At 41.0% G+C, this 11,707-nt stretch overlaps 1 protein-coding gene and 1 long non-coding RNA gene across 2 annotated transcripts in view; both read right to left on the reverse strand.

Annotated features, from left to right (window-relative positions):
• Positions 1-509: 509 nt before the first annotated feature.
• LOC108794202 overlaps positions 510-11,707 on the reverse strand; it is a 20,834-nt gene continuing 9,636 nt past the window's right edge. The window contains exon 4 of the long non-coding RNA XR_001941696.1: positions 510-679. This is a non-coding gene — a long non-coding RNA (uncharacterized LOC108794202). The remainder of the gene's footprint in view (positions 680-11,707) is intronic.
• RAB9A (RAB9A, member RAS oncogene family) lies at positions 2,733-5,572 on the reverse strand. Its single transcript, XM_018565202.1, has 2 exons — positions 5,556-5,572; positions 2,733-3,728 (listed from the first exon to the last, which is right to left on the reverse strand). The coding sequence occupies exon 2, from the start codon at positions 3,684-3,686 to the stop codon at positions 3,081-3,083; it is 606 nt and encodes a 201-aa protein (XP_018420704.1). The 5' UTR covers positions 3,687-3,728; positions 5,556-5,572; the 3' UTR covers positions 2,733-3,080.

Raw genomic sequence — 11,707 nt, forward strand, 5'->3', positions numbered from 1 at the left:
TTTCCTACTGCTAATGGAAGGCATCACTGGAACAGGGAGTGAGAAAACAAGACAAAAACCCGACAGAGGTTCTAAATCCTTCCCCATTCTATAGAAAAAAAAAAAAAAGGTTTCTCTGATCTTTTTCCCTACTGTTGGCCTGCAAACCTCATGACTACACTTCTACCCCTTTCTCCTTTTCTTGTATTGTCCAAGTCTTCCTATCACTGCGCATGTCCCAATGTGTTCCTGAAAAGAACAGAAATAACTGAATTTAAAGCAACACTGCCACATTTCCTTCATATTTTTGCATCTAAATATTATGGAGAAGTTATTTAAAGACAAACAACCTCTTACAATTGCCTGTATTAATGTCATCGTTCCTGGCGTTGGACAATTTAAACTGTGCACAGAGTACAGAAAAAAAATAATCAAATAAAATCACTTTTCTTTTAATGAAGTTAACTGTTTGATCAAAATGAACATGGACATATGGCAATGCAATTATAGTATGCAAATTCAGGATTTTGATTAAACAGCAGTGTCCCTTTAAAGCCAGATTTTAGGCAGCATGGACCATCATGAAATACACAGGAGAGAGAAGGAATATCTTAGTAGAGGTCCAATTTTAGAAGCAACCATTTCCTTTGCTAAATGTTTGCAGAAGCTTCTGCCAAGAATAAACTAGTCAGCTTATAAACTCGCTGTAGCTTCATCTTCTCTCTTAAAAGAACAAGTTATTCCCCCACTCGGCTCTGCTGCCATCTTGCCTCTCACACAGCACAGCAAAGGAGAAACCAGGCAACAATCCAAGTCTGCTCATCTTAAGCTGCCCATACACCTGACGATTATCGTACGATAATCGTCTTCCGAGCACGCTAGAAAACCCGCCGAAAGTTGGTAGCACGATCGAAAGACGAAAGCCGTAGGGGCCGAGGTGCGCAAGCACACACTCCATTGCAATCATCTGTAAGTCCTCCCTTCAGCGGGGAGGGCCTGTGATTTGCCTATGCATGGCAAAACAACATATTCGCTTAAACCCCTGCCTTTTGAGTTGCTAACACATACCTCTCCCCTGTTTCTCTACAGGAACAAGGAGAAGACCTAAGTAGCCTCCAAGTAGTTCTGGTTATTGTTTACACTGGACATAGAACTTTATCCCCCAACCCTATGTGACATCATTAGTGCTGAGCAACTTGCCACTCAGTCAACAAGCAATGCTTCAAGGAACGAAGGGTAAAGTCACATGCTCACCATACCCGAAAATGGTATTTCTCTTTGCTCTGGGTGACCAAATGGAACAGTGAGAGAATAAAAGAGAGGCAAAGTGTAAGAGTGAGGGTACTGAAGTAAACCTGTTGTTTTGTCCTGCATGGGCAAGTGCAGGTTCAAGCTATGCTTGAATGTGAAAAAATGCCTCATTCTTGTGGCAACAATCTTAAAAGGATAGCACCATTCAATACAGATTGATCACTTTTAAGTGGAAACTCATAGGTTAGCTTACTTGGTGGTTTATTAAAATGGATCCCCAGGAATATAGTCCTACCACAATCTTACAGAGATGCTTGCTCCCATTTAATCAACAATAGCATATGGTGTTGGATTTGGCATCTATTCCTGCACAGAATACAGCAGCAGGCACCTGACATCTCTCTATTAAACAGAATGAACTACACTATGACAGAGTAATTGAGGGGAAACATGTGCAGAGAAAGCGACCTGTTCTCTATTCTAGAGCCATTTTAACTGGATTCATTTTATTATTACAGCATAACCTTTTATTGACATAATGCCAAAGGTTTACTTTGTAAACCCACTTTTAGCTCTAAACAACTAAAACCACCCTGGTACTATAGAGTTTTGTCTATAAGGACCATATGATATTAATTAAAGCATACCATAAGCAATTTCATACACTTTGGGGCATAAATGGACCCAAGCCTTAAACCCCATCTTCTGGAAATTTTCAGGAAAAAAACTAACTTTATGAAAGCCCATCGTTCAGTATTATATCTGAAGAAAGCTAGAAGATCCAATTATATGGCTATTAATCATGTGTGAAAAGGGGCTAGTTCACTAAATTTGACTGTTTCACCATATAATGGTTTTAATCTCCTAACAGTGTTGTTCGTGGTCAACAGAAGATCTGCAATAAACTACAAAGGTTAAAGATACAGACGCCCGAGGTCACTAACCCCCAAAAAAGGAAGAATGAGATTATTTTTTTTAATATCACTCATTGCTTGCTTGTCCATAAATTATATTTGATACGCTAACAGACACTGACAATACATCATGGACCCTGTTCCTGCATTGAGGGTCTATTGTTATGCATATCCATGATTTATCATTCATTCATAGCAGATAACTTCCAAAAGTCTGGTAGCCAATAAAATTCTACAGCTGGTAGTAGCTTCTTACAGCCTATAGAAGCACATGTAAATTGGCTCCCTACAAATTCTGCTACACTGTACCGACTAGGCTTCTTATTTCTGCATTTTCTACACTTGATTTCAGGGATTAAAAAAAAAAAAAAAAAAATTCAAGTAAAAATAACAGTACTGACAATACTGCAATAGGAAAACAAGTGAGGGAGGGAAAAAAACAACAAAACACTGATGATCACAGATCAAAACTGAAAGCAATGACAGTGAAAGATACCAACTTTAAAGGTCATCAATTATTGGACTGTATTTATCCTGTTAAAACTGGGCGTAGTCCAAAAGGAAAATAGTCACAGACATAATATATGTATATTCTCTTCTCATCTTTTTCATCTATGCAAGTCATACGACATTTTCATTTATAAAGTCTCTCTCTGGGTTTCATTATAGTAAATTACTGTTAGTTGTATTAATATGCACATTTATCAAGGAAACCGTACGCACTGTGTGTGGTACATATAGTGGAACCACAAGGGGAAAGTCTTTGTGAGGTCTATGGCTTTTCCATAGTAAAAATTCATGAAGACAACTCCTTTTTCACTCGTGTTCTTTTCCAGTGAAGCAACCTGGCCTACTGCTGTGTACTCAGACCTGTAAAGTGGAAAAGTCCAGCTCACATTGAAGGCGTTAGAAGCAGATTTTCCATAGATCTAAAAATCAACAGCAAGTTGAACTGGACTTGGGCTTTCTATGTAGATTAACTGTATCATTATGGATCAGCTGATCCGATCGATCTTCAATAGCCAAAACTCTTCTGACAGCTTCTTCAAATGCTGCCGACACATTAATGGCATCCTTAGCGCTGGTCTCAAAATAGGGATGGTTCCCATTGTCTCTGCACCAAGCCTCAGCCTCTTCTGCTGAGATTTGTCGCTCACTGATGTCTACTTTGTTTCCCAATACCACAAATGGGAAATGTTCTGGATCTTTGACATCCGCATAGTAGATAAATTCTTTCTTCCAGTTGTTCAGGTTTTGAAAACTCTGAGAGTCATCAACACTGAATGTCAGCAGGCAACAGTCGGATCCCCTATAGAAAGGGGTCCTCAAGCTCCTGAAACGTTCTTGACCTGCAGTATCCCAGATCTGCATGGTCACCGAATGATTGTCTACCTCCAGCTCCTTGTTCAAGAACTCGACTCCAATGGTGTGAAATAACTGGGTGTCGAATTTGTTGGTAACGTATCGATTCATGAGAGAACTCTTGCCGACTCCTCCATCTCCCAGAAGGATCACTTTTAGCAAAGAAGACTTGCCTGCCATTGTTATAAAAAAAAAAAAAAAAAAGGTCTTCCAACTTATATTCTGAAAAATGAATAGACAAAATCTTATTAGTTAGAAAATAAATAAATGTTGTTTTCTCCATACGTTAAGACATTTATGTATTAACGCCTACAGACAAGAGCAGATTGCAGTAAGTCATAGCAACTAATTAAGTTTTACTTACAGCAGATGTGAACCCAAATCAATACAATCTCACGTGTTAACATGTTCTAGTATTCTAATACAATCAATTAATCTTTTTGAATTTACAGCTTTCATTAAAATACCTGGTGGTTCTGCTATGAAGGTTCTTTTTCAGGTACCGTATATACTCGAGTATAAGCCGTCCCGAATATAAGCCGAGGTACCTAATTTGACCAAAAAAAACTGGGAAAAAGTATTGACCCAAATATAAGCCGAGGGTGGGAAATGAGGCAGCTAATGGTAGATAGATACCAATAAAATTACATTAATATTTATTTAAAAAGAAAAATAACCTAGCTCTGTAAGTGGAAAAGGGGGTACAGGGCTACATATCATGTACTACGGATCATTTAACCCATTCATATTAGCAGAGGATAATTGTAAATCTATTGTTCAGTGCATTCTAAATGGAGACTACAGGAAGCAGTGCCTACATCCTTATATTGTAAAGTACTGCGCACACTGTTGGCGCTATATAAATCCTGAATAATAATAATAATAATAATAATAAGATGAACAGCCGTATGTGGGCACTGCTGGATCGGGGATCATATGTAGGAGTTATCATTACTCTCACCTCAACCAATATAGATTTACAATGGGTGTGTACTACCAACTGTGGGTAGGCCAGAGCACTAAGGAGGTGAACAAGTCTCATCTTAAAGGAAAGCACCACTTTGCGTCCGCCACTGCGGCAGAGCGACTCCTAGTTTTCAAAGGACTACAAGTGCTGTGAGGTTACTGCACTTGTTGTCTATTGATCGATACAGTCCTTCCATCTCATAACTGAAAGTCTGTCCCTTGGTGCGGACCTGGGGCTAGGAGAACAATCTGCAGGAGAGCTGAACATTGCACCGGAGATCCACTGAACACAGTTGCAATGCCTTGCAGGGTCAAATGCAAACAATTAAGTGTTTATTTTTCCTTTTATAAACATGTGTATATTTATTCTTCATTTTTTGGAAAAACTGACTTATTATTAAACAGGAGTTATATATCGGCAACAATTTGTGCAGCGCTTTACAATATAAGGAAGACATTACAATCACAATACAATTCAAGACGAGATGGTAAGGAGGGCCCTGCCCATGAGGGCTGGCTATGCCTTTAAAGAATGACTCTGGGAAAACATTTCCTTAACCCAGGACTGTGCTGCAAGGGTTAAGTGCCCGTTTTTGCCTAGGTGCAAAAAATAAAATTAGTTATACTCCCTCACACCTCAGAGCCGACTGGCTGTTAAGGAGACAGGCTGGAGGGAGAACTCTTCTCCGCTCCAGCAATGGTATGTCCCTCGTCAGCCTCACGTCCAATACACTGTATTGGATGAGATGACTTATGGGACCTTAGACAGTTGGAGTGGAGGGAGAGAGAGGCTGGAAGGAGCAGTCCAGTTGGCTCCAAGGTTCAGGTGCGTAACTTTTTAATTTTCATACCTAGATGAAAATGAGCACTTGACCCTTGCCGTGCAGGGGTAACCCCACTGTTTTCCCAGAGTTCTACTTTGAGTCCCCAGATGTTTTACTCCTAATCATTAGTTACAAATCTTTTCAATTATTTTTGCAGTTCAGTGAATGCAGTGTATGTCAGCATAATTAGCCTGCATGGGTTAATGACTAATGCACTAAAGTCTAGTATAGAAACGTCACAGTCTGTCAAGATACATACCTTCTTCTTTCACTTCCTGTCATCACTCAGTAGCTGAAAGAAATAGGAAAAGGAGAACATTATTTTCCAAGCTCATTGTATATGTTTAAGTAAACTGTAGCCCACAGATAACTAAACAGTTTCTGCCCTTTAGTTGGCAGAAAAACAATAAAAAAAGAAAAGGAAAAAACTATCCTGTAGATGTGCTGCAGTGCGTAAAATAAGTAAATTAAGCCCTTAAAGTTTAATATCAAGATGGTACTTCGAATGTATTAGAATGCACAAGCACACCCTTGACACCTGTGGATACAAGGAACCAACCAATGTGGCAAAGCTAAGGCACGATGATTGGCTGCTCAGGCATTGACAGCTATATCACATTCTGCAATCTGTTCCTCCATACCTGAAAGTAGCGTGATTGTGACTGGGTGGCAGCAGGGATCAGTGCCAAGGATAGGTTTAGGCACAGGTCTGCTTTGAGTTCAACACACATGTTCAATGTATATGTGAAAAGCAATCAAAGCTCAAAATGAACATATACTTTATTTTACTGTGAATAAAAAAAACAACATTTAGAACTACTCTAGTAATAGGCCTTCGGCAGATTCTAGGTCTACTTTTTCTAGACTATAACAGCTCTCAGCACTTCTGCTCTCAATACTTGCTGAAAGCGGTTATCGGTCTTAACACAAAAAGAACATTGCATCTTTCACAGCAGGTGACTCACTTTCTAAGGGTGCCCACACACCTTACGATAATCGTGGGAAATCCCGCGATCGTACGATTATCGTAAGGTGTGTGCAAGCCGTGTGACCTCTACTACTGTAAGGTCGCACGACTTAAAAAACTTACGAACATGTTCGAAAAACCGCCGAGCATCGTACGATGTTCGGCGGGTGTGTAGCATGTTCGTACGATAAAAGCCGGACGGGCCGGTGAGCGCAAGCGCACACTGCCCATTCAGCATTGCGGTCATCGGAAACCCGCCCCTCAGGGGGCGCGGCTTGTGATCATCGCAAGTACGATCTGCCTGTCCAAGATAGGCAGATCGTACTTTTTTTTTTTAAGTACCTTACAACCATCGCAAGACAAAAGTCTTGCGATGGTTGTAAGGTGTGTGCCCAGCATTAGGTTTAGCAATAACATACTTCTGCATCATAGGAAGGCGTCTGCCAGGTTTTTTTTATCAGTTCTTTGTTGACACTTCACTGAAATGAATTACATTAATTAGCTATGCTGTTCAGGGGATCAGTTTATTGTGTAAACATTTTCAGTTATTACTGTAACATTTACCCAAATAGAATTCACAGCATGACTTAGACTATTATTTGCATGCAGTTCCACATTTCCACTATTCTATTTCATACAGATTTGTACTTGCTCCCTTGTAGTGGGCATCTTTGTACCAAGTTCATGTCATCACCACCCTGTTAAAGGACTGCGGAAATGAGCTCAAGCCTAAGGCTGGCCGCACACTGACATTTTGTTTATCATTTAGCCCAGTAGGCTGAATATGAAGAAACGCTTGATTCCACCAACCACACTAAACAGTTTGGATAAGAGCAGACTTACTTGCAGACTTACAGTCACTGTTTGGCTGAGAAATTTTGCACAGGTTACTTCAACATTTCCTGGCTGTAGATATTCAAGCGCCATGTGCTTACAATACAATTATAAAAAAAAAAAAAAAAAAAGGAAATTTTCGGTCTCACAAATTCTGCTGCCGGAGGTACGTTTCAGTGCCATTCATTTCAATGGCACCCCGAACGCGCCTCCCACCCACAGTGTGATCGCCCGCACTGGAATGCACTGTACCGCAATGCAGTTTTTTTCTGAAGTAAACTTTATGTTTGTAACACTGCATTTGTGTATTTGATTTTAAATTAAGGATGGTATTTACTTTTTTCTTATCCGAATAATCATTAGTTGCAGCCCGCTTGTGTTAAAGCTTATTTACTGCTTGTTAAGAATATACAGCGAGCACAATTTATTTATTTTTAAAACACTCAGAGTGCCCTTCAAAAGGTCACAGGTACATTTCAAAGTGATATTAAAACCCTCATTTTTATTTTTTATTCTCAAGAGGAGATCCATTTGTACTTGTGTAGCTCTTTTTTTATATTGTCCATTTCATTACATTTTTCACTGGCTGTACGACAACCCCCTCTTCTCCAGTTTACAGGCGTCTCCTTTGCCTAGCAGGTTGCAAAGGAGACAAGCGTGTGTACACGCTTCTGGACAGAAATTGAGCCGTGCTGTGTGGATCCATTGACAGACACACACACAGCACTCGACAAGCCACACACCACCTCCTCCCTCCTCTCACCTCAGGATCCCTCCTCTCGACCTGGAACTTTTGGGGGAACATTGCAAATCATCTGGGAGCTGGCGGCAGTGAATATGGAGTATAGGCAAGTGTTCGGGGTGCATGAAAAAGGTAGCAGGACGTTTTTTTTTACATTAATGCAGAGAATGCATTAAGGTAAAAAAATGAATAGCCTTTAGTACTTTTGAACCAGAACTCGAGCTAAAGCGGCATTTTAAAAGGAAGAACTCCAGGAAGCAGTGTTTATCTCAAACTAAACAAAAATAAAAAAAATTTAAAAAAAAAAAAAAGACACTTCAGTGGGACGAACCCACAGCGCAATGGTTTAGTGCTCGATCTTGTCTAGGGAGCGCTGGTCAGCACCTATGGAACTTGCATTAAATGTGATGACATCAGAGGTCCTTAGACCACCTAAGCTCAGAGGAGAAGAGGTTGTAGGGACTGGTACAGCAGCCTTGAGGGAGCTAATGGGAGCAGGGATCAGCTAAATAAATCTGCTTCACTACAGCCCCTACACAAAAAGGAGCACTTAGTTCTTGCAGTGCATGGGTAACCCCACTGCAAGGGTACTTTTTCATTTTTTCCTCGGAGATGAGCATTAAAATCCTTCTGCAGTTTTACAGAAATAAAGTTGTTTTCTTGTAGTCTACATGACCCCAAAGCCTATGCCATACTAATGATCATATTACTGCTAACAACTCACCAGTGACAGGATAGCTAGAGAAAGCGGAAAATTGCATAACAGGACTTTTGGCAGATCTCAGCAAATACAACATATTTATAATATAAAATATTTGTTGAGAATCTTCATTTAACAAGAAACTGTGTAAATATTCACTTCAGTTATCCAATCATGTTGAAATCATCTGCACGTTTGGGTATTCAAAGTGATTGGAAATCTTGTTTTCACATGAATGAATTTTTGGAGAGAAGATTCTTAACTCCTTTAGTAAACTGGCCTTGCCATGTCAGTTTTTAAAACACCCCCACTCACTGATACATTCATCTATAAAAAGGACTAGTTTCCCTTCAAGTCCTTTCTTCCAGCTTGGCACAATCCTTGTCACAATACAAAGACGGCTTCTTTTCTTTCTCATGTGTCAGAGTTTTAGATTTCAAGATGGAAAAAAGATGGTGCACTGCACCACAGCTCCGGCTAGCTATTGGCATACCATACCCTTACTTTATGTTCTAGAAGTTTTACTCACTGTTATAAATGTGCTTAATACAAAATAAGAAGGTGCAGGTAGTTATTTACAACCACTATTTTCAAAAAAGGTTCACTAAAGAGCATGGAATGCCCAATTTAAAATAGAGTTTCATTTGGAAGTAAACCATCATTAGTTATGTGGTTTAGAGAGTGTTTCAGCAATATTTTTGGAACAGTTGGAATACATAGGTAGTGACAGCAGCAGAACATTTTGAATGTGCCACGTTCACAAAGCCGTGCGGCAAGATGCTGAATGGACTACACAAACATGGAGAGCGCTTGTGCATTACCAAATAATTGGCCATCTGAACAGAAGCATAAGCAATATGGTGACGTTAGCACATGGCTCATCAAAACTGCTTGTATCAGCAACCACGCAACTTCACTTCCAAAGCTCCACAGGCATAACTCTATTTCCCGGTCAATAATATGACATCATTTTCCTGTAGCACTATGTATGCTTTTACTGCATTCTGCAATCTAGGCAGACAATCTCCATAATTACTGGGATTAATTTCGCCATATTGTTAAACAGGTTTGCTATGGCCCATATAAGCAAGACATTAGTGATGTCAGAGCATTTCTGCAAGAAACACTCCATGAAAATTATTATACTGTTAGATACCTAAAAAAGATATCTAAAAATAGCATGCCTCCTTGTATGTGTACAGCAGGGGCATCCACAATATTTCGTCTGGAGATCTACTTTTCACGACGAGCGCAATGAGATCTACCAACGAAAAAACACCTGCATTCAAGGGCGAGGCGGTGCATTGAAGTCAATGGCACCGCAGCCACGCCCCTTGGCTGCAGTGCGATCGACCCGGAATGCAGGCACATTAGTGCCTGCATTCCAGTGCGATCTGTAACAATGCTGCAAGCACTATTTTTGCAGATCGCACTGGACTGGAACGCAGGCACTAATGTGCCCGCATTCCGGGTGCGGGCGGGGTGCATGGCTGCGGTGCCATTTACGTCAATGCACTGAATGCAGGGAGCCAGCTGGCTTGCGTTCCAGTGCGTTCTAGAGGCCAAACACTCTGGAACGCAAACTTTGTGGTATGAACCGGCCCTCTCTCCTGTCTCTATTCTCTCACTTTCTCTGCTGTCTCTCTTCTCTCCTGTCCTCCTGCAGTGTTCATGTGGCTGACGCTGAAGACGGGAAGGGGTGACCCGCCCCTTCTCGTCTTCAGTGTCTGACACATTCAGCCGCACTAGCACCGCAGAAGGAAGCTCAGGTCAGTTAGCTGATCACGATCTACCAGTGTTCGCTTTGCGATGGACCGAATAGGCACTCCTGGTGTACAGCAATCATGTGACTGTTCAAAAAATTGGCGATTGTGCAGACATTCGCTGTCTTTGCAGAGCCCTTGTTTCCTATATTTTTTATTTAGCAGATTGTGCTTGCTAGTAAATATATCAAGCCATAATGTGCAAATAAGATGTGTAATAATATACAGCAAACGTCCCTCTGTATTTGTGATGTTCCAGCCATGAGGGCTAGTTCACATTGCGTTCCAACCCGATTTAGTGCCTGAACACACTGATCACATCCCGGCCAGCTCCCTGTGTTTAGGGGTGGGCGTGGCGGTGCATTGAAGTCAATGGCACCGCAGCCACGCCCCCCAGTTGCAGTGCGATTGCCCACACCTGAACGCATGGCACATTAAAAAAAGTCAATAAATGCTGCATGCACTATTTTTTCTGACCGAACCAGACTGCAACGCAGGCATTTAGGGATGCAGCTAACGATTATTTTCAACATCGATTAGTTGGCTGATTATTAAGTTCGATTAATCGGTTAAATCGGATTTTTTAAAAAAAAGGCTCCAGTGATGGACTACTAGTTTGTATTGAGATTGTAGTCCATCACGGGAGCAAGCTTGGAGCGGTGGAAGTGTGGTGTGCAATATAGTACATTATACAGCGGCGCAATGCAGAATACCAGCAGCTTTAGAGGAATACAACAAATCGCAGCAATAGTACACTATAGTATACTATTGCTGGGATTTGTAGTCCTCTGTAGCTGGCGTTATTCTGCATTGCGCTGTATAATTTATTATTGCTGGGATTTGTAGTCCTCTATAGCTGGTGGTATTCTCCATTGCGCTGTATAATGATTATATGGCGCAATGCAGAATACCACTGACCAGTTATAGAGGAACTACATATCCCAGCAATAATACATTATACATCGCAATGGAGAATACCACCAGCTATAGAGGAACAACAAATCCCACCAATAGTACATTATACGGGCTGCTTAATGTATTATTGCTGGGATTTGGTGTTCCTCTATATCTGCTGGTGTTCTGCATTGTATTGCACATGGTATCCTGCATTGCAGTGTATTGTGCATGGTATTCTGCATTGTATAATACGGTGGCACAATGCAGAATACCACCAACTAATATATATTAGAATATAAAACTTTAAAAAAAAGTTTATAAAAAATAAAAATACACAAACTAGCGTCCTCCCGTTACCCTTAGCTCAATATACCGTGAGCTGCAGCTCGCGGTATACTGAGACGCCGCGGCCGGAGCGGATCCCGACTTAGACGACTGGATCCGCCCAGCTGCGTAAGTGACAGCTGGCTCTGCCTATCTAGAGGCAGAGCCAGCTGTACCCGCCCCC

This window comes from Nanorana parkeri, unplaced genomic scaffold (genome assembly GCF_000935625.1).
Source record: "Nanorana parkeri isolate BGI_ZX_2015 unplaced genomic scaffold, ASM93562v1 scaffold821, whole genome shotgun sequence".
Taxonomy (NCBI): Eukaryota; Metazoa; Chordata; class Amphibia; order Anura; family Dicroglossidae; genus Nanorana; species Nanorana parkeri.

Excerpts from the sequence above, each read along its gene's own strand:
- RAB9A (XM_018565202.1), bottom strand. The coding sequence starts at position 3,686 with ATGGCAGGCAAGTCTTCTTTGCTAAAAGTGATCCTTCTGGGAGATGGA.